Source organism: Hyla sarda, chromosome 5, assembly GCF_029499605.1.
Source record: "Hyla sarda isolate aHylSar1 chromosome 5, aHylSar1.hap1, whole genome shotgun sequence".
In the NCBI taxonomy this organism is placed as follows: Eukaryota; Metazoa; Chordata; class Amphibia; order Anura; family Hylidae; genus Hyla; species Hyla sarda.
In genome coordinates this window covers 309,787,669-309,813,505 of record NC_079193.1, presented here as the reverse complement: position 1 = coordinate 309,813,505, position 25,837 = coordinate 309,787,669, and the positions used below count along the sequence as shown (strand labels likewise).

Sequence of the window (25,837 nt, the reverse complement as noted above, 5' to 3'; positions counted from 1 at the left end):
TTTTTGATTTACAAGGGACAAAGCTGTGCTTCTAATCATAACCATGTTTGGAGGAATGATTTTTGCATGAGCCCCTTGTTTGCGACTTTTAGTCCTCCAACACCAGTTGCGCCTGTTTTTAAAATGTTGGTGTGACCTGTTATAAAAGGGGGCATGGCCTAACACAATACATTGCTAATCACTCTTGTATTACAATATATTCCAGCAAGCCGGAACATATTATACCTAGCATATATTTCAATGTGCAGCATGCAGGCCTTGTGCAGCAACATCTGATTCAAATGCAGGCCGCAGCACTACTACCAGCATGTTACTACAGGCTGGCACATCAAATGCCAGTCTTAGTAAATTCCCACCATTTAATTTGCTGCACCTGGTAAAAAAAAATTACTCAAATATTAGCCTAAAAACTGTATATATCTTGCAAGTTTTATATTACGTTTGTGCCACTCATTTTGAAAGAATTTCTAACAGGAAATATCTAGGTATTGTCCTACCCGAACCTTCCTCTTGGTGACGACCTAGATATTGCGGCAAACTATGGCATCTGCTTGCAGAAAGGGAGCATGGTAAATATTTTGGCACCAGACTTGTCATCTGCAGCTTTGGAAAAGTCCCACTTATTCACAATGTTGTGGCTGGTCAGTTTATAAGTCCCGCAACACCACTTTCCCTTAATGAATTTGGGAAATAATCATTGTAAACTAGGCTTATTTAAAAAGCTGGGTGCTAAGAAAGGAAAATTAGTCAAAATTAGCTCTACCTTTAGGGTACAAGTAGGGGTTGTGCCTTGGTAAAAAAAATGAATGCAATTTTCCATTCATTGCTGTGGTTTCATAGAAGCACATAAAAACCATTTTACCGTAAACTATGTGGGTTTCTTACTACATGGTTCTCGTCTATACAGCGACTGCAGCCACATCATTTACTGGCATCCTTGGTCTGCTCCAGTTTATTGGTTTGTACTCTATAATGACTCTTTAAATGTTGACCATGGCCAACACCTGTATAAACAAAATGTATTCTAGCTCCCAGTAGCTTCGTGACAATGGATCCCTCCATATCAGATCAGTTCTTACTGCAGACCAAACAAATAGTCTAAGACATCATTATTTAATACTATTTCAGACAAGCCGGAATTTCTAAAATAGAACTGGCCTGCTTAATTGTAGCAAATATGTAAAATGTAACAACAGACTAACCACTAAGCTACATTTGGGCCAAAACTCAGGGGCGAGTTATGGAACATAAACATAACAGAAACAATAGATTAAATACAATCCAAATAGTGACATTCCAAAGTAGACAAATACTTCCTTTTCCAATAGCAAACACAGCTATTTCAGAAAGTGCACCTGCTTAGAATAAAGGAGATGTTAATGGGTAACAAATGTGGAGGGTGTCAAGATTGTATCTCATTTTAATTAGGTTTTTTTTCTCATTTATTTAGCTTTAAAAAAAACTCTTGGTAATGGTTGTAAATTTCTACATTTTTCACTCTCCGTATTAAACCTGATTTTTCCGAATAAAACTTTCCTACAATAGATACAGATTTGCATACACCCTGAAGAAGGGCAGCAGTAAGGGCTGTAACATCTCAGTAACATACAATAAAGTAAATACCATTAGACTTTTATGAAGAACAAAGTATCACGTTCTGCACCAATCTCTGGGAACCAGACAACCAGCACCATTCTATGGTGGCTAAAAAGAACAAAGAACCAGTCATATTCAATAGTACTTAAACAGTGCCACAAAGCAGACTGTCTACAGTGTACTGTCCAAACCTAAAGGGGTACTCTGGTGAAAAACATTTATTTATTTATTTTTCAAATCAACTAGTGCTAGAAAGTTAAACAGATTTGTAAATTACTCCTATTAAAAAATCGTAACCCTTCCAGATGCTGTTTACTGCAGAGAAAGTTGTGTCGTTCTTTCCAGTCTGACCACAGTGCTCTCTGCTGACACCTCTGTCCGTGTCAGGAACTGTCCAGAGTAGGCGCAAATCCCCATAGCAAACCTCTCCTGCTCTGGACAGTTCCTGACATGGACAAATTAGTCAGCAGAGAGGACTGTGGTCAGACTGCAAAGAACTTCACAACTTCCTCTGGAGCATACAGCAGCTGATAAGTACTAGATGGGTTAAGATTTTTTTAATAGAAGTAAATTACAAATCTGTTTAACTTTTTAGCACCAGTTGATTTGAAAAAAAAAAAAAAATTCCAGGTAGTACCCCTTTAAAGTAATATAAATTCATAAATTAACCTCAGTGGAAGCCATTCTGTACAGCCCGTCACATTGCTGTAGTAATGAAGTTATAACCACACAATACAATAAAAAAAAATGTAGTGCCAATTATAGTAGTTCCAGCTAACTAGTACTTATACAATGGTGCCAGTCATATAAATTTACTTTATTCACCTATTACACAATTGACTCTTTTTTTCTTGTCATGATATGAGTATATAGTAAGATTTGAATAGGTAATAGTTTCAGCTAGGACTCAACAGAGACATTGATCATTTGCTTCCTCTTTTTGTGGGAGAATGCAAAACCATTTTGCATTGTTTTCAATGACTATACATAAACTAAAGATCACAATGAACCAGTAGATAATACCAAACTTATTAGGCAAAAAGGAATAGAAAAGCTAAGAGGGTCCAAAATAGTTGAGCTGAGTGCAGTCATGACTGACTGGATGACTGATAAGTGAGGGTAAGTGCTGAAATAGAGTTCAACTAATGGTGGTCACTAGCACATCCCCAGGCATGTAAGCACCACTTTTGACTGTATGTGCATCCTAAATTAAAATCTGCCCCCTTACTACTGTAGTCCATAGGCTTTTTAGGCCAACAGCCTACAACCGGCTGGAAATATCTCAGAACCTCTACACCCTGGCGCCTGTGTGCCATGACTTTACTTCTTTGCAAAGCTTGCACTAAACCAGAGGAAGAAGAAACAACCTTGCTGCTTGGCACAGGGAGAGGTGAATTTAGTTTAGCTATTGCGGAAGACCTATCCACCTGTGGAAATCTACCTAACAATGGGGAGACCTACTTATCTAATGGGTGAATTTACCTACCTACCTACTAGGAAAACCTACAGTACCTGTCTACCTTGGGACCCACTTAACTACTTAAGGACATTCTAGGATGAAATATCTCCTTACTGAGGGACCTTCATACTTACTGGGAAAACCTAGTCATTTAGGGTTGTACCTACCTACCCCCCCATCCAACATAACCCATTTACCCAACTACTCCTACCGTTGGGGAAAACCAAGAGGGGCATTATTACTGTTTTAGGCCCTATGAATGAGGAAAAGGTAAGGATGTTGCTGAAAAAGTAAAGAGCCTAACAAGTTTATCTAGCACATTCTGCGAGTCATGGCTGAAAAGTTTTTTCTTGGCGGTACGGCTTGTATCGTAAAGAAAAGAGTAAAAGAACAGTCCTAAAACACCACCTATGAGCCGCTGGATGTATGTGTAGAATCTATCACAGTATGGTCACTGTATGGGGGGAATGTTTAAAGGTATGCAATATTTTTATACATTATTATACATATTTATTATTATTTATCATACATAGATTATTGTCTTACAAAATGTTCCCAAATTCTGGTCTTGCAAATTCAAATTTTTTTTTTCATGTATTTGTTTAAATATAGAGTACAGTAAATGTGTTCATCACATAAATACTGTTACTCAAATACAAGTCATCCAAGTTTTGTGTTATTTTATACATTTTGCCAATTTCATTACATATTCTTAAAGAACTTTGCACACATTTGGCTGACTGATGGTCCATGTCAAGGCAACAGATGATCATTCTTGACATTCCACTTCACAGTCCAGAATTCCTACACTTCCAGTGTGAGATTTGCTATGCTATCTTTACTATGCTACACTGGACCCGGTGGACATGGACAGACTTGAGCCTTGTAATGTGGCTGCCTACTCTGCTACATCATTTATTCATTGTATCATGTACTAATGTGTAATCAGGGTACGAAGAGACAGAGGTCGGCACCTGCCGTAAATGACACTGATATCCCCGGTAAATCCTTTGAACAGGAGTAGGTTCACACAAGCGGTCCCACCATGCAAATATCTTCCCGTGTTACAACCTCTTGAAGACAGGAGTGCAATTCATACCGCAATATCTAAAGAAAGCAAGAGGGAGCACTCACCGTTTAGGAAGAGATGCAGGTGGTTTCTTTATTTCTTAAACGGTGCGGTGCCCAAACTTCAAGCAGTGGGACGCCAGGATCCCGCAGACGAACAGGCAGGATCCCGCAGACGAACAGGTTAACAGCTGCTTTCGCACTGACCACTGCGTGGTCAGTGCGAAAGCAGCTGTTAACCTGTTCGTCTGCGGGATCCTGGCATCCCGTTGCTTGAAGTTTGCGCACCGTTTAAGAAATAAAGAAACCACCTGCATCTCTTCCTATACTGTGAGTGCTCCCTCTTGCTTTCTTAAGATATTCTAATATGTAATCAGTCTTGAGAGATATTGAAGCTAACTAAAAATGCAATCACATCCATCATTATATAATATACTAATAGCACATGTCGTGCCTTACTTTGGAGCACTGCCCACAAAGGAACATTATGCTAATTCCAACATGTCATCCATTAAAATAATTGACTTATTAGTGGAGTTCGGTGTCTCTGAACATCTGTTCCATGTTGTATCTGTTTAATGTAAGGTGAATATCTGAGAGTCATTGAATGGTCATATTTGCACCAGAATTGACTTATGAGTTCATTGAAAGCAAGTTCCCTAATTTAAATGAGATATAAAAATTCCTCACAGGGAACAGGTAAGCATACATGCAGTCTACAATTCAGGACAGAGACTAAAAAGAGTACTGAGAAGCCAGGACAGATAAATAAGTCAAAAGAGCCTTGAAGAGCACAACTAGGGAACTGTATGGCACAGGATATCTACTAAAAGGCATAAAATCACCAGTAAATGCCACCATATGGCCCTGCTGGGTCCTCAATATGGTCACTGGCACAGGCACAGCTTGTATATATTGGCATTGGTATTGGTATTTATACTGTACAACATGTATACAGTACAGTGGTCCATCTACATACGATGGTAATCCATTCCAAACGGACCATCGTTTGTTGAAACTAACGTTTGTTGAGGGATCCTTGCAATGTAAAGTATAGGACAGTGGTCTACAACCTGTCGGACCTCCAGATGTTGCAAAACTACAACACCCAGCATGCCCTTACAGCCCTTGGCTGTCTGGGCATACTGGGAGTTGTAGTTTTGCACCATCTGGAGGTCCGTCGGTTTAAGACCACTGGTAGAGGAAGTTTTACTCACCTGTCCCCGCCGCTCCGGACCGTCACCGCTCGTCACCGCTGCCCTGGATGTCACCCTCCATCGCTGCCGCCACGTCCCCGGGGTGTCCCCGACTCTAAGGCACGGCCTCTGCTTCCCTGGCATCCTCGCTCTCCGTTGCCACTCTCCGTCGCCGCCATCACGTCGTTAGGCACGCCGCTTCTATTGGGTGACGGGACGGCATGCGCAGCGATGTGATGACGACGATGGAGAGCGCCGACGATGCAGGGGATCCCGAAGATGACGCTCCAGAGCCCCGAGGTTAGGAGACCATCACCGGAGCACATGGGGACCGTAAACGGATATCCAGTGGCAGCTGAAGCAGTCAGCGCTGCCGGATAGCCGTTTATGCGATGGTTCCGACATACAAAAGCATTGTATGTTGATGCTGCCTTCATGTTGAAATTATCGTATGTCGGGGCCATCGTAGGTCGGGGAAACACCAATGTATTTGGGAAACACCAATGTTATTGCAGCAAAAAATATTATTTAGGTTTCGCATAGTGCTATTTATTTTGATTCCATGTCAAAATTATGTGGGCAACTTTTCATCTGGACAGGTTTTGATAAATCTCCCCCTATAATGTGATGTATTGTTTTGACCCTTAAATAGTTATACAACCCACTGTTGTTTATCTAAACACTAGTGATCAGCGGCAGGGGACATATTTGAATTTGGTATTTGATATTTCGGGAATATATGAATGAATATTCATCCAATGTTTGCGATATTCGCATATTCGCTATGTTTGTTCTCTTTTTTCCATGTGAAAATTCGTAATGAAATCCGAATAGTGTGCATGCACGATTATATCTATCATCTAAAAGAAGGGAAGGATCAGTGTCCTCTGAAAGTGCCGATATTCACGAATATTTGCATATTACCAATATATATAACAATTTTTTTTTTAAATTCACGTAATCATGAAGTGCCGATATTCGCAGTAAATATTTGGATTTCGAATATTTGTGCTCAACACTACTAAACACCACAGGTAATAAAGAGAATGTTCATGGTGGCGTCTAGATTATATGATGTATGTTACGCCGAGCGCTCCGGGTCCCCGCTCCTCTCCGGAGCGCTCGCTACACTCTCTCCGCTGCAGCGCTCCGGTCAGATCCACTGACCCGGGGCGCTGCGATTCTGCTGCCAGCCGGGATGCGATTCGCGATGCGGGTAGCGCCCGCTCGCGATGCGCACCCCGGCTCCCGTACCTGACTCGCTCTCCCTCGGTCCTGTCCCGGCGCGCGCGGCCCCGCTCCCTAGGGCGCGCGCGCGCCGGGTCTTTGCGATTTAAAGGGCCACTGCGCCGCTGATTGGCGCAGTGATTCCAATTAGTGTCTTCACCTGTGCACTTCCCTATATCACCTCACTTCCCCTGCACTTCCCTGCCGGATCTTGTTGCCATTGTGCCAGTGAAAGCGTTCCTTGTATGTTCCTAGCCTGTGTTCCAGACCTCCTGCCGTTGCCCCTGACTACGATCCTTGCTGCCTGCCCCGACCTTCTGCTACGTCCGACCTTGCTTCTGTCTACTCCCTTGTACCGCGCCTATCTTCAGCAGCCAGAGAGGTTGAGCCGTTGCTAGTGGATACGACCTGGTCACTACCGCCGCAGCAAGACCATCCCGCTTTGCGGCGGGCTCTGGTGAAAACCAGTAGTGACTTAGAACCGATCCACTAGCACGGTCCACGCCAATCCCTCTCTGGCACAGAGGATCCACTACCCGCCAGCCGGCATCGTGACAGTAGATCCGGCCATGGATCCCGCTGAAGTTCCTCTGCCAGTTGTCGCTGACCTCACCACGGTGGTCGCCCAGCAGTCACAACAGATAGCGCAACAAGGCCAACAGCTGTCTCAACTGACCGTTATGCTACAACAGTTACTACCACAGCTTCAGCAGTCATTTCCTCCGCCAGCTCCTGCACCTCCTCCGCAGCGAGTGGCCGCTCCTGGGCTACGCCTATCCTTGCTGGATAAATTTGATGGGGACTCTAAGTTTTGCCGTGGCTTTCTTTCCCAATGTTCCCTGCATCTGGAGATGATGTCGGACCTGTTTCCCACTGAAAGGTCTAAGGTGGCTTTCGTAGTCAGCCTTCTGTCCGGAAAAGCCCTGTCATGGGCCACACCGCTCTGGGACCGCAATGACCCTGTCACTGCCTCTGTACACTCCTTCTTCTCGGAAGTCCGAAGTGTCTTTGAGGAACCTGCCCGAGCCTCTTCTGCTGAGACTGCCCTGTTGAACCTGGTCCAGGGTAATTCTTCCGTTGGCGAGTATGCCGTACAATTCCGTACTCTTGCTTCAGAATTGTCCTGGAATAATGAGGCCCTCTGCGCGACCTTTAAAAAAGGCCTATCCAGCAACATTAAAGATGTTCTGGCCGCACGAGAAATTCCTGCTAATCTACATGAACTTATTCACCTAGCCACTCGCATTGACATGCGTTTTTCCGAAAGGCGTCAGGAGCTCCGCCAAGATATGGACTCTGTTCGCACGAGGCGTTTCTTCTCCTCGGCTCCCCTCTCCTCTGGTCCCCTGCAATCTGTTCCTGTGCCTCCCGCCGTGGAGGCTATGCAGGTCGACCGGTCTCGCCTGACACCTCAAGAGAGGACACGACGCCGCATGGAGAACCTCTGCCTGTACTGTGCTAGTACCGAACACTTCCTGAGGGATTGTCCTATCCGTCCTCCCCGCCTGGAAAGACGTCCGCTGACTCCGCACAAAGGAGAGACAGTCCTTGATGTCTACTCTGCTTCTCCACGTCTTACTGTGCCTGTGCGGATGTCTGCCTCTGCCTTCTCCTTCTCTACCGTGGCCTTCTTGGACTCTGGATCTGCAGGAAATTTTATTTTGGCCTCTCTCGTCAACAGGTTCAACATCCCAGTGACCAGTCTCGCCAGACCCCTTTACATCAATTGTGTAAACAATGAAAGATTGGACTGTACCATACGCTTCCGCACGGAGCCCCTTCTAATGAGCATCGGATCTCATCACGAGAGGATTGAACTTTTGGTCCTCCCCAATTGCACCTCGGAAATTCTCCTTGGACTTCCCTGGCTTCAACTTCATTCCCCAACCCTGGATTGGTCCACTGGGGAGATCAAGAGTTGGGGGCCCTCTTGTTCCAAGGACTGTCTAAGACCGGTTCCCAGTAACCCTTGCCGTGACTCTGTGGTTCCCTCAGTAACCGGTCTCCCTAAGGCCTATATGGACTTCGCGGATGTTTTCTGCAAAAAACAAGCTGAGACTCTACCTCCTCACAGGCCTTATGATTGCCCTATCGACCTCCTCCCGGGTACTACTCCACCCCGGGGCAGAATTTATCCTCTCTCTGCCCCAGAGACTCTTGCCATGTCTGAGTATGTCCAGGAAAATTTAAAAAAAGGCTTTATCCGTAAATCCTCCTCTCCTGCCGGAGCTGGATTTTTCTTTGTGTCCAAAAAAGATGGCTCCCTACGTCCTTGCATTGACTACCGCGGTCTTAATAAAATCACGGTTAAGAACCGCTACCCCCTACCCCTCATCTCTGAACTCTTTGATCGCCTCCAAGGTGCCCACATCTTTACTAAATTGGACTTAAGAGGCGCCTATAACCTCATCCGCATCAGAGAGGGGGATGAGTGGAAAACGGCGTTTAACACCAGAGATGGACACTTTGAGTATCTGGTCATGCCCTTTGGCCTGTGCAACGCCCCTGCTGTCTTCCAAGACTTTGTCAATGAAATTTTTCGTGATCTGTTATACTCCTGTGTTGTTGTATATCTGGACGATATCCTAATTTTTTCTGCCAATCTAGAAGAACACCGCCAGCATGTCCGTATGGTTCTTCAGAGACTTCGTGACAATCAACTCTATGCCAAAATTGAGAAATGTCTGTTTGAATGCCAATCTCTTCCTTTTCTAGGATATTTGGTCTCTGGCCAGGGACTACAAATGGATCCAGACAAACTCTCTGCCGTCTTAGATTGGCCACGCCCCTCCGGACTCCGTGCTATCCAACGCTTTTTGGGGTTCGCCAATTATTACAGGCAATTTATTCCACATTTTTCTACCGTTGTGGCCCCTATCGTGGCTTTAACCAAAAAAAATGCCGATCCCAAGTCGTGGCCTCCTCAAGCGGAAGACGCCTTTAAACGACTCAAGTCTGCCTTTTCTTCGGCTCCCGTGCTCTCCAGACCTGACCCTTCCAAACCCTTCCTATTGGAGGTTGATGCCTCCTCAGTGGGAGCTGGAGCTGTTCTTTTACAAAAAAATTCTTCCGGGCATGCTGTCACTTGTGGTTTTTTTTCTAGGACCTTCTCTCCGGCGGAGAGGAACTACTCCATCGGGGATCGAGAGCTTCTAGCCATCAAATTAGCACTTGAGGAATGGAGGCATCTGCTGGAGGGATCAAGATTTCCAGTTATTATTTACACCGACCACAAGAACCTCTCCTACCTCCAGTCTGCCCAACGACTGAATCCTCGCCAGGCCCGGTGGTCTCTGTTCTTTGCCCGATTTAATTTTGAGATTCACTTTCGTCCTGCCGATAAGAACATTAGGGCCGATGCTCTCTCTCGTTCCTCGGATGCCTCAGAAGTTGAACTCTCTCCGCAACACATCATTCCACCTGACTGCCTGATCTCCACTTCTCCAGCCTCCATCAGGCAAACTCCTCCAGGAAAGACCTTTGTTTCTCCACGCCAACGCCTCGGAATCCTCAAATGGGGTCACTCCTCCCATCTCGCTGGTCATGGGGGCATCAAGAAATCTGTGCAACTCATCTCCCGCTTCTATTGGTGGCCGACTCTGGAGACGGATGTTGTGGACTTTGTGCGAGCCTGCACTATCTGTGCCCGGGATAAGACTCCTCGCCAGAAGCCCGCTGGTTTTCTTCATCCCCTGCCTGTCCCCGAACAGCCTTGGTCTCTGATTGGTATGGATTTTATTACTGATTTACCCCCTTCCCGTGGCAACACTGTTATTTGGGTGGTCGTTGATCGATTCTCCAAAATGGCACATTTCATCCCTCTTCCTGGTCTTCCTTCAGCGCCTCAGTTGGCTAAACAATTTTTTGTACACATTTTTCGTCTTCACGGGTTGCCTACGCAGATCGTCTCGGATAGAGGCGTCCAATTCGTGTCTAAATTCTGGAGGGCTCTCTGTAAACAACTCAAGATTAAATTAAATTTTTCTTCTGCATATCATCCCCAGTCCAATGGACAAGTAGAAAGAATTAACCAAGTCTTGGGTGATTATTTGCGACATTTTGTTTCCTCCCGCCAGGATGACTGGGCAGATCTCCTTCCATGGGCCGAATTCTCGTATAACTTCAGAGTCTCTGAATCTTCCTCCAAATCCCCATTTTTCGTGGTGTACGGCCGTCACCCTCTTCCCCCCCTCCCTACCCCCTTGCCCTCTGGTCTGCCCGCTGTGGATGAAATTTCTCGTGACCTTTCCATTATATGGAGAGAGACCCAAAATTCTCTCTTACAGGCTTCTTCACGCATGAAGAGGTTCGCGGATAAGAAAAGAAGAGCTCCTCCCGTTTTTTCCCCTGGAGACAAGGTATGGCTCTCCGCTAAATATGTCCGCTTCCGTGTCCCTAGCTACAAGTTGGGACCACGCTATCTTGGTCCTTTCAAAATTTTGTGTCAAATTAATCCTGTCTCTTACAAACTTCTTCTTCCTCCTTCTCTTCGTATCCCTAATGCCTTTCACGTCTCTCTTCTTAAACCACTCATCCTCAACCGTTTTTCTCCCAAATCTGTTCCTCCCACTCCTGTTTCCGGCTCCTCGAACATCTTCTCTGTCAAAGAGATCTTAGCCTCTAAAAAGGTCAGAGGGAAAACTTTTTTTTTAGTGGACTGGGAGGGTTGTGGTCCTGAAGAGAGATCCTGGGAACCTGAGGACAACATCCTAGATAAAAGTCTGCTCCTCAGGTTCTCAGGCCCTAAAAAGAGGGGGAGACCCAAGGGGGGGGGGGTACTGTTACGCCGAGCGCTCCGGGTCCCCGCTCCTCCCCGGAGCGCTCGCTACACTCTCTCCGCTGCAGCGCTCCGGTCAGATCCACTGACCCGGGGCGCTGCGATTCTGCTGCCAGCCGGGATGCGATTCGCGATGCGGGTAGCGCCCGCTCGCGATGCGCACCCCGGCTCCCGTACCTGACTCGCTCTCCCTCGGTCCTGTCCCGGCGCGCGCGGCCCCGCTCCCTAGGGCGCGCGCGCGCCGGGTCTTTGCGATTTAAAGGGCCACTGCGCCGCTGATTGGCGCAGTGATTCCAATTAGTGTCTTCACCTGTGCACTTCCCTATATCACCTCACTTCCCCTGCACTTCCCTGCCGGATCTTGTTGCCATTGTGCCAGTGAAAGCGTTCCTTGTATGTTCCTAGCCTGTGTTCCAGACCTCCTGCCGTTGCCCCTGACTACGATCCTTGCTGCCTGCCCCGACCTTCTGCTACGTCCGACCTTGCTTCTGTCTACTCCCTTGTACCGCGCCTATCTTCAGCAGCCAGAGAGGTTGAGCCGTTGCTAGTGGATACGACCTGGTCACTACCGCCGCAGCAAGACCATCCCGCTTTGCGGCGGGCTCTGGTGAAAACCAGTAGTGACTTAGAACCGATCCACTAGCACGGTCCACGCCAATCCCTCTCTGGCACAGAGGATCCACTACCCGCCAGCCGGCATCGTGACAATGTACCTGTGCTCTTAAAGGGCCTCATCTGCCAAAAGAGAAAAAAAAATGCTAAAATAGAAACTACAAAAAAAAACTGTAATTAAATGAGAGCTGAATTGGAGAGTGGGGGTGGGGTAGGCTTCAGATATGCCTTGGAGACAACTAGCTGGGGCCCTCTGGGAGCCACAGAAACAGCTGAGTACAGTGTTCAGCTGAGAATATTTGTGGCCCACCGTTTCATTCTAGTGGAAGACTGGGGTCACCATTGTAGAGATCGCAGGGACCTCAGAAGTCAAATCCCCCCAATACACTAGTTATCCCATATGCTGTGGATAGGGAGTAACTTTTTTTTAAGATAATAAAACCGCTCTAATAAAAATTATAACTTACCTATGTCAAGTAAAGAAATAAGAGCATTTACAGTATGTTAGACTATAGGTCACCATAAAGGATGGATAGATTAGAAAGATGATAGATATGAGATAGATAGATAGATAGATAGATATGAGATAGATAGATAATAGATGGAATGGGATAGATAGATAGATAGATAGAGAGATAGAAAGGAGATAGATAGATATGAGATAGATTAATAGATAGGAGATAGATAGATATATAGATAGATAGAAGATCGATAGATGGATAAATATGAGATAGATAGATAGATAGATAGATAGAGAGATAGAAGATAGATAGATATGAGATGGATAGATAGAAGATAGATATGGGATAGATATAAGATAGATGGATAGATAGATAGGAGATAGATAGATAGATATGAGATAGATAGATATGAGATAGATAGATAGATAGATAGATAGAGAGATAGAAGATAGATAGATATGAGATGGATAGATAGAAGATAGATATGGGATAGATATAAGATAGATGAATAGATAGATAGATAGATAGATAGATAGATAGATAGGAGATAGATAGATAGGAGATAGATAGATATGAGATAGATAGATATGAGATAGATAGATAGATAGATAGATAGATAGATAGATAGAAAGATAACATCCAATCATTCCACAGCACACAGGAGTTTATCCCAAAAAAAAAGAGAAGGTGATTTATTCCATTCCCAGTGTTACAAAATAGGTGCTACGTTTCAGCAGCCTCACGCCGCCATTTTCAAGCATTCAAGCAAGCAGGCGTAGCACCTATTTTGTAACACTGGGAATGGAATAAATCACCTTCTCTTTTTTTTTTGGGATAAACTCCTGTGTGCTGTGGAATCATTGGATGTTATATACTGAAGGAGTCCTTCACCTAGACTCTGACCTCTGCGAGCACCTCTTCATTTATTTTTCTCCTTTTTTTTTTAATTTGTAGTTGTGCTGTTCTGCTTGGGATTAGATAGAAAGATAGATAGATATGATAGATAGATAGATAGATAGATAGATAGACTTAATTATTATTATTCTTTGTTGAAGACTCTTGACGGTCATTTGATTAAACATGAGGGTTAAGCTCATTTACCACATGAAATCTCTGACCTTTTCATAGCAGGAAACATCAAGCGCTATCCCCCAACATACAGGAGGTCAGAGAAGGTAGCCATCAATTAAGCACCATCTGCATTGTCCAGGTTGTTGGTGGTCTGCAGCTTCAGGAACATGCTAACCAGCTGTTGTCACTAGAGCCGCCACTGCTACTGCAAACATTGTAAAGATGTCGGAGGAGTTTTTAAGTGTTTCTAGACAGGTAAGAATGTGAAACATCTCAGAAGAACATGTTTTCAGAATTCTTTCTATGGGGCTACAAACAACTTTTCATGTAGTCCAGGAAACGAGTCATGTTTAGAAAGCCTTTGCCAAGAACAACAATAAGTCATAGTAAACAGGGTCGCTCGAGAAGGACCAATTTATTGACCAAACAACTTATTCAAAATAGAGTCAGTCATTGAATTGCCGTAAGTCTGTATATACAGAGTATACAGCTATATTAAAAGAAACGTAACAATATTGAATATAAGTTTACAACACATCTTGTAAGTTTGTTTTTTAAATAGATAAATAATTAAATTCAGGTAATATATATTTAATATTGTTTGAACATCAACTAGCGGTGTTGAGGAAAAACTACACTGCTACTAAATATAATAACATATTCCTGCCTTACCTCAGATTACGCAGTATGTATAATGCTTACATAGTATGTTCTGGATCTGATGCGGCTATGTCTGCTGATAGCAGTTTTTAGAACTATATACACCACTTCTACATGCTTTATAAGTGTATTGCTACCTGTTTTACGTATAATGGCATTCTTTACTACTCAAATCAATCATTGTGTTAGTATTCAGAAGCTGATTGTTCCCTCATGTTTGACACAATCAATGTGAATATTTTCAGGGTTAGTTATGTCCACAGTATAAAATATGTATGAGACGTCCTTTGTTCTCTGGTTGTCTTCTACTAAAAAGCTTGTGGACTTTGAGTTAGTGAAGGTGATGATAGGCAGTACAGTTGGATAGTCAGAGGCTACTGGTAATTGACAAGGCCATGCATGACATAACTAAGGCTCGATATGAGCCTTGATCTAGTATAGTATTTTCTGGTGTTGCATACAGCCAGAGATCAGCAAACAATAGGAAGTTACTCGCTCATCAGGCAATTGCTGGATTTTTTACTTGTGGCTATAATTTGCAGTTTGGCCAATAACCACACTATATAAGATGCACTTTAAGGGAGTTTTTCTGGGACTTATATCAATGGCTTATACCTAATACAGACTATTAGTATCAGATCTGTGGGGGTCCAACTCTCAGCACCCCTTTCATCAACTGAGGCGTCATCATTCTATACGTACAATCCTTTGTCTGGTACTGGAGTCACCTGCAACTTAGTTCTATTAAAGGGGTTCTCCGCCCCTAGACATCTGATAAAATGTTTGAATGTGGGGGTCCAGCTGCTGGTACCCCCCACGATCTTCGGGCTGGCACGCAGGCGTTCTGAACATTTATGAGAAAGGTAGACAAAGACCGGCACTGGCGTCTATGGTTTTAAACAGTCTCTAGCAGGCTCTGGCTATCTGCCAAACACTCAGTGCTGCGGCAAAGCAACCAACTGGCTGGAACCAAACGAGGTGCTCAATCCTCCAGAGCATACAGTACAACATCCGTAAATAAGAAATAGAGAATGAGGAGACACTCACGGTTTCACGGTTCAGCAGTTTACTTTATTTACAGTGCAGGGTTGGAGTAGTACAGCATCCGCAGGACACCATTGCAGGAGCACAGGTGCAGTGACCTGTTCTGAACATTTATATTTAGAATGTGGGTTTCGGGCGCCCGTGGATGTAACGTCACACCCCCTCCATTCATGTCTATGGTAGGAGGCATGATGGCTGTGGTCATGCCCCCTCCCATTCATGTCTATGGAAGGGGGTGTGCCATCACACCCCCTACCATAGACATGAATGGAGGTGGAGTGATGTCACCACCACGGCCACCCAGCCAGACCCCCTGCAGATGGACCCCCTGCAATCAGACATCTTATCCCCTCTCCTTTGGATAGGGGATAAGATGTCTAGGGGTGGAGTACCCCTTTAAGGATTGAGTTATGTGTTGCAACACACACAGCCAGACATAGGAGCTTGGTAATGAAGAAGCCACAGCACTCAACCAAGCACTATAGGCCCTTCAATCAGCTAATTGTGGGGCTGCTGGGAGTTGGACTGCAAACAATCTGATATTGATGTCCCTTTTAAGAATAGATAATCAATACTAAAGGGAACCTGTCAGCAGAAAATAAGCGCATGGCTAGACAGGGCTAGTCATCACGATTTTAGGCACCCCTTTTTATTTTAACAGACCTCTCCTTTGTAAAGATCTAATTCTTTTTATCAGTATGCAAATGTGGCTCATGTGCCCTTGGCGCATTCTCCAGCATGGCAAGAACCCAGGTAAGCTCAGTGCATGACCTCTTTAACCCTGTCCTGTGGTGCCTTGTATTCAGTTACTGTTTGTCTGACAGCCACTAGATAAAAAAAGACATGGGCCGGACTTACCTGGGCTCCTTTCATGCTGGGGAACTCCCCCTAGGCCCTTGAACCTCATTTACTTGTTAACCAAAAAGGCTTATATCTCGCCAATGGAGAGGACTATTAAAACAAAAAAGCATCCCCGGAATCATGATGACTAGCCCTATCTAGCCATGTGCTTATTAATCCCCTTGTTTTCCTGCTGACAAGTCCAAGAAAATCCCTTTTACACTTATGTAGACCTTTCAGGATACGAATTATGAGATGTTCTTCTGAATTTTGCAAAATCCCTATTAGATCCTATGAGACAAAACTCCCAAAGAAATTTTTTTCAGTTTCGCTTTAGCTTTCGCAGTATAAAATTCTGCACCTGCCAATTAAAGCGCATGAACCAAAATGTGATTAAGCTATGGCTAATACATTTTCATCTAAGTGAGAAATGAATTACTAGAAGCTACAATGTAAAAACCATACTGTTAGGGCTTCTGCACACAACCTATGGCTTCATACAGCCTTTAAATTACAATACTGTTTGTTTGTATAGCTCTGTTTTATTCAAACTTTTTTATGTAATTTCATGGAGATATTCTGACTGGGTAACATAGTGTTGTACAGAGGCACCAAACTGCAGCATTTGGAGTACTAATGGCTCTGTAAGTTAAAGGGGTACTCCACTGGGAAACTTTTCTTTTTTTTATCAACTGGTGCCAGAAAGTTAAACAGATTTGTAAATTACTATTTAAAAATCTTTAACCTTCCATTACTTATCAGTTGCTGTATGTTCCAGAGGAAGTTATTTTCCTTTTTAATTTCCTTCCTGTCTGACCACAGTGCTCTCTGCTGACACCTCTGTCCATGTCAGGAACTGTCCAGAGAAGGATAAGTTTGCTATGGGGATTTGCTCGTTCTCTGGACAGTTTCTAAAATGGACAGAGGTGTCAGCAGAGAGCACTGTGGTCAGACAGAAAGGAAATTCAAAAAGAAAAGCGCTTATAGCAGCTGATACATACTGGAAGGATGAAGATTTGTTCTCTACGTGCCTCTGTACAGGCCATTTGTATATTGCCTAATAAATGTACACATTTTTCTACAATCTATAGCTGGGGAAGGAAAACACTATGTCATTGAATATTAAACAGAGAATACTTCAAATGCATAAAAAAATTCTAAAAACCTAATGTCTACTGAGTTCCACATTTAAACAAGTCATGGTCACCATGTTGCACACCCACTAGACTTTTAAAGTGTTCTGAATTTGCCTATTTGTGTGTGTGCGTGTGTGTGTGTGTGTGTCAACTGCACTAGATTAGTTGAAAAAGTGGCACAGCACACATTTTTTTTTTGCATCGTTTGCACCATGTGCACCGTTTTTTATTGTGATTGAATGGGGGTGTGTCTTCAGGAAAAGGGCAGGTGTGGAGGTGAGGTTAAATTGTGTCAAATCTTTCAAATGTCTATGCCAAAAAAAAAAAAGTTCTTAGCTTAAACTAAGAACACAGCTTAAGATGCGCCAGATTTTAAAATAGACTGTTGCTTTTAAAATTCTGAAACAATTTTAGACTGCCTGTTTTGAGACAATGCTTGATAGAAAAAAAGCATGTAAATTAGCATGAGACACCCATCTCATAACAGATATTTGGGGTTTCTTGCTTTATGTCAGTAAAAAAAAAAACAGCACCCTAGTTGGTACTGATGAGAGGCAAGAAGCTGAAACAGCTGTCTACAAAAGAGCAAATGAGAAGAGAAGACTTTGGTTAGGCTAATAAGAAACCGGTTACTTCTTGAGGAAAGCAAATTTTCATACTTTTTCCCATATAGCATTGTGTAAAAAGAAGTTTCCATACATCAACGTAGTCTTCTCACTAAGGAACAGTAACCCCCCCCCCCCCCCCATCAGCACCATCAGCATGGTAAAGATTAGGAGCAAGAACCCCAAAACAGCTGTGTACAGGTGGGTGTCTCATCCTCAGCTAAGCTTCCATACACAAACTAGATCGTATCAATTTAATACAGTAGCCCCCTGATTTGCATCACAAGATTCTCTCTAGCCAACCAGTACTCTGTTTAGTACTGATAAGGAACCAGGAAACAGCAACAGTGTCTTCTGATGGGTGACTCTTCCGTTTGGAGGGGACTTTCCTTTAGCTAGTATGAAACAGTTGTCTTTTTTCTGGATGAGAGTGAATTTCCAGACCACAGTATTGGACATGGGAAATATAACTAATACTACTCCCATTAACAGAGAACTCCAGCAAATACCAACTTATCCTCTATCCACAGAATAGGGGATAGGTAGCTGATCATGGGGTGTCCAACCGCTGGATCCCCCGCGATCTCCAGAACAGGACCCCGACTCTCTCAGTGAGGAGCGCATGTCTTTTACCAGTAGACGGCACATGTTCCATATATTTCTATGGGAGCTCTGATTGAAATGAATGGAAAGTCAGCTACTTATAAGTTAGTTTTTACTGGAGTTCTCCTTTAATATACATGTCTAGCCCAAAAAATTCTAAATGGGTTATCTGTTATCAAAATGGACATTAGAATCAGTAAAATCCATATCATTCATTCCCTTACACCAGTGATCTCCTATCGACCTCCAGATGTTGCAAAGCTACAATTTCCAGCTTTTGGCTGTCCGGGCATGCTAGGATTTGTAGCTTTGCAAGATCTGGAGGTCCACAGTGTGGAGACCACTGCTTTACATCATCAGAGTATCTGCCAAAACCAATCTAGTGTCTATGATTTGCTCTTTAATACACAGTGTTAGTCAATGGACCTAAAATGTTAGGAGTATTGTATCCTCTTAAATTAAATAATGATAATAATATATAAATATTGAACATTTTGCATGTACTGTATAGAGTTTTCATTGGGTCACTTACCATATACTCCATGTTGGCAGCAGGTGGAAAGACCTTACTTCTGACTTGGTTATGGTAGTCTAGAATAGCGATCATGTCATTTTGGGAAATATAGCGCTTTCTTCTGGCCTTGGGGATATTGGTAGAATCCAGCTGAGCGCTCAGATCAGACTCAAGGATGGTGGAGTTACTGGATGTGGACGATAACTCTGTGGCATTAGGTAACACTAACCCACATGTTTCACAGAGGAGCGAAAATATAAAAGCAGCAGCCACACAACAGATCTCTAGCATGTTGGAAGTTCTAAGCACAGGATTTGCCTATAAAGTCGAAGATTTTCTTTGAAATCTGTAAAAAAAAAATCAACGCCAAAAAAAAAAAAAAAAGAATAATAATAAAAGAAACATTATATCTCAAATAAATAATATCTGCTAAAAATAGTAATAAAAAAAATGATAGCCAGATGATTTATACACACTGAGCTTAATAATAATACAAATATAATAGGACTCCACAGACTGGCTGTGCTTAGCTGTTACCATTTATGTATAAAACTAAGATAAACTTGGCAGGAACAAAGTTTAGTAAGTAAAAAATAATAATTATAAAATAAAATAAAAAAGACATGACTTTAGTCTTTTCTTAAAGAAAATATTTGAAATTATACCGTCTTACCTTTCGACAGAATGTCAAGAAGCCTAAGCTGTGTTGTGAAGTGTGTGTTAGCCTTGTAAGGGGGGATGTATCCTGTCATTAATTCAGTGAAAGCAAAAAATCTTTGCTTGCTAGGAAACTTCTGGCTGCAGGAGTCTGTAAGTGATAACAGCTTTTTATATGTTACAGCCTGGACTCGAAAACCAGAGCCTGTTGCAAGTAAAGGCTGGGAGAGGAGGAGTCCGGAGTACAGTACAGGGATTGGGTGGCATCATATCATCCAGATAATGTATTAGAATAGAATGAAAATTACCTGGCTATGCTCTTTTTTCCCCTTTCTGTGGTCCTCTACTTTGTTGGAATACAACTCTACAATTAACTGCAATTTATTCTACAAAAGCTAAAGAAAAAAAGAAAAAAAATATTGCACAAATGACTGCAATTTTCTTTTTGGATTTCTTTATTCATTTATTAATTTTTTTGATCTTGAGACATCATTATTTCAGATTTGAACTCAACCACTAGGTGGCGCATGCATCTGTATGCATTTGCATGCCTTTATATCTCCATATTGCCTGGAAATGTACAGTACAACTAAAGATAAAATGCTAAAATATACAGATGCTGCTCAGTCACATAATATCTTTTGGACACAGTACAGTGGTCCCTCAACATACGATGGTAATCCGTTCCAAATGAACCATCATTTGTTGAAACCATCGTATGTTGAGGGATCCGTGCAATGTAAAGTATAGGAAGTTGCACTCACCTGTCCCCCCCCACTCCGGACCGTCACCGCTGCCCTGGATGTCGCCCTCCATCGCTGTCGCCATGTCCCCGTGATGTCCCCGCCGCTCCGGAACGTCTCTGCTGGCCGGGAACGTCGCTCTCACGTAGCCGTCATCACGTCACTACGCACGCCGCTCCTATTGCATGACGGGGCTCCGTCTATGGAAGGGGTCGTGATGGATAGGGATGGCTAGTATCCATCTGCTGCGTAGTGAAAGCAGGAAAGACACCCATACACATTTGATTGTTAGCAGGTGGGTTCAACCATCATCAATCTAATGTGTGTGTGTGTGTGGGGGGGGGGCTTAGGTTTCCCTCTTATTATAAAATATATATTTTTTACAATTTCCCTATGCATTGAAGTTGCATGTACACTTTGGATGGCTGTGGAGTGAACTGTTACCCACTTGGCCAAATGCTATTACTTTCAACTGACATAGCAAATAAGTTTCAAATGACATAGCAATAACTACAGTGCTCTTTGATGCCTCCTCTGTCCGTATCAGGAACTGTCCAGTGCAGTAACTAATCTACATGACAAACCTCTCCTGTTCTGGTCAGTTCCTGGTGAGGACAGAGGTGTCAGCAGAGAGCACTGTGGTCAGACTAGAAAGAACTACACAACTTCCTCTGGAGCATACAGCAGCTGATAAATACAGGAAAGATAAAGATTTTTTTAACAGAAGTAAATTACAAATCTACCTAATTGTGTGGCACCATTTGATTTGAAAAAAAAAAATTCTCTGGAGTACCCCTTTAATACTTTACTGAGTTCAAAATCCATATTTGATATTCAGAACCTCAACCACTATAGTCTAAAGCTATATTTTCCAACCAGGGTGCCTCCAGCTGTTGAAAAACTACAACTTCCAGCATGCCCGGACAGCCGAAGGCTGTTCGGGCATGCTTGGAGTTGTAGTTTTACAACAGCTAGAAGCACCCTGGTTGGGAAACCTCTATCACAGAGCCGCCCATAGGCAAAGTACCTTATAACAATGTGTATGTATAGTAGAGTAACACAGACATACAGGAATTGTTTATTATAAGACTAGGTGAGTACCCGGCGTTGCCCGGTTTTTCCTTCCTAATCCTCGTTGGGGAGGAAAATAAACAAAGGAGAAAGCTTTTGACTTCATATCCAGTCCTCATATATTGTTGTCATATCCCAACCCCATATCCCATCCTACTATCTCGACCTCCTATCCCGACCTCCTATCCCGTCCTCCTATCCTGTCCTCCTATCCCGTCCTCCTATCCCATCCTCCTATCTTGACCTCCTATCTCGACCTCCTATCCCAACCTCCTATTCCGACCTCCTATCCCGTCCTCCTATCCCGTCCTCCTATCCCAACCTCCTATCCCGTCCTCCTATCCTGTCCTCCTATCCCGTCTTCCTATCCCGACCTCCTATCCCGTCCTCCTATCCCAACCTCCTTTCCTGTCTTCCTTTCCCGTCCTCATATCTTTGCCTCCTATCTCGACCTCCTATCTCGACCTCCTATCTCGACCTCCTATCCCGACCTCCTATCCTGACCTCCTATCCCATCCTCCTATCCCGTCCTCCTATCCCGTCCTCCTATCCTGACCTCCTATCTCGACCTCCTATCCCGTCCTCCTATCTCAACCTCCTATCCCGACCTCCTATCCCGACCTGTAATATGTGTACCAGGTATTGAAATATCTCCAGCCGTACGGAAGTTATGTGGGAACATACATTTCCCATTGATTTGCATGGGACTTTAAACCCTGACCCTCACAAATGGGGGTAGTTAAGGGTTAACTTAACTATCCAATATTTTAAGTGGACACATAAGTAACATGTGACCAAGTATTATCGAAATATCTCCTGCCGTTTGGAAGTTATGCAGTAACATATATTTCCCATAGACTTGTATGGGACATTAAACAAAAACCCCAACCCTGGCAAATGGGGGTGAGTAAGGGTTAAATGCCAAGTTTCATGTTAATATCTTTAGCCGTTTGGACGTTTTTGTGGAACATACATACACACATACACACATTGAGTTTTATATATATACTAGCTGAGTACCCGACGTTGCCCGGTTTTTCCTTCCTAATCCTTGTTGGGGAGGAAAATAAACAAAGGAGATAGCTTTTGACTTCATATCCCGTCCTCATATATTGTTGTCATATCCCAACCCCATATCCCGACCTCCTATACCGTCATCATATCTCAACCTCATATCCCGTCCTCACATTCCGTCCTCATATACCGCCCTCCTATCCCGTCCTCCTGTCTCGACCTCCTATCCCGACCTCCTATCATGACCTCCTATCCCGTCCTCCTATCTCGACCTCCTATCCCGACCTCCTATCCCATCCTCCTATCATGACCTCCTATCCCGACCTCCTATCCCGTCCTCATATCCCGTCCTCATATCCCGTCCTCCTATCCCGTCCTCATATCCCGTCCTCATATCCCGTCCTCCTATCCCGACCTCCTATCCCGACCTCCTATCCCGTCCTCCTATCCCGTCCTATCCAGTCCATCTATCTCGACCTCCTATCCCGTCCACCTATCCTGTCCCCCTATTGCGTCTTCCTATCTCGACCTCCTATCTCGACCTCCTATCCCGTCCTCCTATCCTGTCCTCCTATTCCGTCCTCCTATCCCGTCCTCCTATCCCGTCCTCCTCTCCCGTCCTCCTATCCCGTCCTCCTATCCTGACCTCCTATCCCGACCTCCTATCCCGACCTCCTATCTCGACCTCCCATCCCGACCTCCTATCCCGACCTGTAATATGTGTACCAGGTATTGAAATATCTCCAGCCGTACTGAAGTTATGTGGGAAAATAAATTTCCCATTGATTTGCATGGGACTTTAAACAAAAACCCTGACCCTCACAAATGGGGGTAGTTAAGGGTTAAATTAACTATCCTATATTTTAAGTGGACATATAAGTAAAATGTGACCAAGTATTATTGAAATATCTCCAGCCGTTTGGAAGTTATGCAGTAACATATATTTCCCATTGACTTGTATGGCACTTTAAACATAAACCCCGCCCCTGGCAAATGGGGGTGAGTAAGGGTTAAATCACCTATCTTATGTTTGTTGTTGACATATAAGTAACATATGTGCCAAGTTTCATGTTAATATCTTTAGCCGTTTGGACGTGATGCTGGAACATACACACATACATACATACATACATACACACACACACACGTTGAGTTTTATATAAATATACTAGCTGAGTACCCAGCGTTGCCCGGTTTTTCCTTCCTAATCCTTGTTGTGGAGGAAAATCAACAGAGGAAGCTTTTGACTTCATATCCCATCCTCATATATTGTTGACATATCCCGTCCTCATACCCCGACCTCGTATCCCAACCTCCTATCCTGACCTCCTATCCCGACCTCCTATCCCGCCCTCCTATCCCATCCTCCTATCTCGACCTCCTAGCCCATCCTCCTATCCCGTCCTCCTATCCTATTCTCCTATCTCGACCTCCTATCCTGTCCTCCTATCCCGTCCTCCTATCCTGTCCTCCTATCCCGTCCTCCTATCCTGTCCTCCTATCTCAACCTCCTATCTTGACCTCCTATCCCGACCTCCTATCCCGACCTCCTGTCTCGACCGCCTATCCCGTCCTCCTATCTCGACCTCCTATCTCGACTTCCTCTCCGTCCTCCTATCCCGTCCTCCTATCCCGACCTCCTATCCCGACCATCCCGTGGAAAGTGTGGAATCACATATAAGTTTATTGGGCTTTCATTTGAGGCAGAATTCCACAAGCGGAAATTCCACCCATGTGAATAGACCCTAAAGGATGTCCCGGAGGAAATGGACATATCATGTGGTTGTCACCAACACAATAATAAAATAGTTTTAGAAACAGCGAGAAACAGAGAAAACCGATGCTGTGAGAACAGCTAGACGAGGTGGCTACAGGTGCAGGCTGGCTGGAACAAGCTGCAAGCAGACAGGAATTGTGGTAGACAGTCCAACATCATACACAGGAGATGCAGGTCAGAGTCCAAGGGATGAGGCAAAGGTAAAGTCCAGTATGCAGGCAGGGAACAGGAACACAGGATCAGGAGACAAATAGGCTTCAGAGACCTAGCAATGCAGAATACACAACAAAAGTAGATTTGCCAGACTTATATTGGGAGTTTCTAGCTGAGATTGGAGGAGGATCCATTAGGGAGTGCACCCTGGCTCTATAAAACTGAGCCAATCCTCGCGCATAGTCCCTAGTGGACAGAGCGGAAATTGCAGCAAGAGAAACACCAGAGCAGGAAGACCAGAAATTACAGCAGACACATGGCACAGAGAATGTTGCACGATGAGGGTAAGAACCAGGACACATGGTACCCTGGTGGTGGCCAACCAGCAGCATTACAGGAAGATGGAAGACTAAGGTCACAACCTTCAACACCTTCCATTGGAGTCTATAGTCATTCCCATTCTAACCACTTAAAGAGATGAATTCCTGCATTAATAACGTAACATGTTATACTATTTACAGTTTTATCTGGAGTTACTCAGGAGACAAAGACCTGCACCAAAAATATAGTTTTCCTTTTCTCTAGTTATTTTAGAGATTATCTTGTGTGGAGGGAATGCTCTGCATCTGTGCACATATATTCTTTGGACATATCCCATCCCACACACATAGAGATTGTTTAATTTTGGCAATTAATTCTTCGTACAGACATCTGCATTTTACAATCATCAACATTATCTGTTCAAGTCTTAGAGGATTTGGCCATATTTGATCACCATAATACTGTGTGTGTGTGTGCGTGTATATATATATATATATATATATATATATATATATATATATATACCCTTTAACATTGAAGATGTAACACAAAGAAGAAAAAGTTGTGTACTTTAACCCCTTAAGGACCAAGGACGTACCGGTACGTCCTTGGTCCTGCTCTCCTGATTTAACGCGGGGTTACACAGTAACCCCACGTCATATCACGGCGGGCCCAGCGTCATAGTGAAGCCGGGACCTGCCTCTAATAGCGTGCAGCGCCGATCGCGGCGCCGCGCGCTATTAACCCTTTAGCCGCGCGCTAAGAGCTGAGCCGCGCGGCTAAAAGCGAAAGTGAAAGTTACCGGCTAGCTCAGTCGGGCTGTTCGGGATAGCCGCGGCTAATCGCGGCATCCCGAACAGCTTACAGGACAGCGGGAGGGCCCCTACCTGCCTCCTCGCTGTCCGATCGCCGAATGACTGCTCAGTGCCTGAGATTCAGGCATGAGCAGTCATGCGGCAGAATCGTTGATCACTGGTTTCCTATGAGAAACCAGCGATCAATGATGAAGATCAATGTGTGCAGTGTTATAGCTCCCTATGGGAGCTATAACACTGCAAAAAAAAGTGGAAAAAAAAGTGAATAAAGATCATTTAACTCCTCCCCTATTAAAAGTTTGAATCACCCCCCTTTTCCAATAAAAAAAACCCACAGTGTAAATAAAAATAAAAATAAACATATATGGTATCACCGCGTGCGGAAATGTCCGAATTATAAAAATATATCATTAATTA

The 25,837-nt window shown here is 43.9% G+C and overlaps 1 protein-coding gene across 3 annotated transcripts in view; it reads right to left on the bottom strand.

The window, feature by feature from the left end:
- The window catches only part of PI15 (peptidase inhibitor 15), a 95,395-nt gene that overhangs the window by 13,840 nt on the left and 55,718 nt on the right, over window positions 1–25,837 (bottom strand). The window contains exons 2-4 of one of the 3 annotated variants that reach the window (XM_056518588.1): window positions 19,835–19,921; window positions 19,543–19,677; window positions 18,888–19,215 (exon numbers count right to left, since the gene is read on the bottom strand). In XM_056518588.1, coding sequence (XP_056374563.1) covers window positions 18,888–19,160 — 273 coding nt within the window. In that variant the 5' untranslated portion in view covers window positions 19,161–19,215; window positions 19,543–19,677; window positions 19,835–19,921. The remainder of the gene's footprint in view (window positions 1–18,887; window positions 19,216–19,542; window positions 19,678–19,834; window positions 19,922–25,837) is intronic. The other 2 variants (XM_056518589.1, XM_056518590.1) reach the window with 2 other exon arrangements.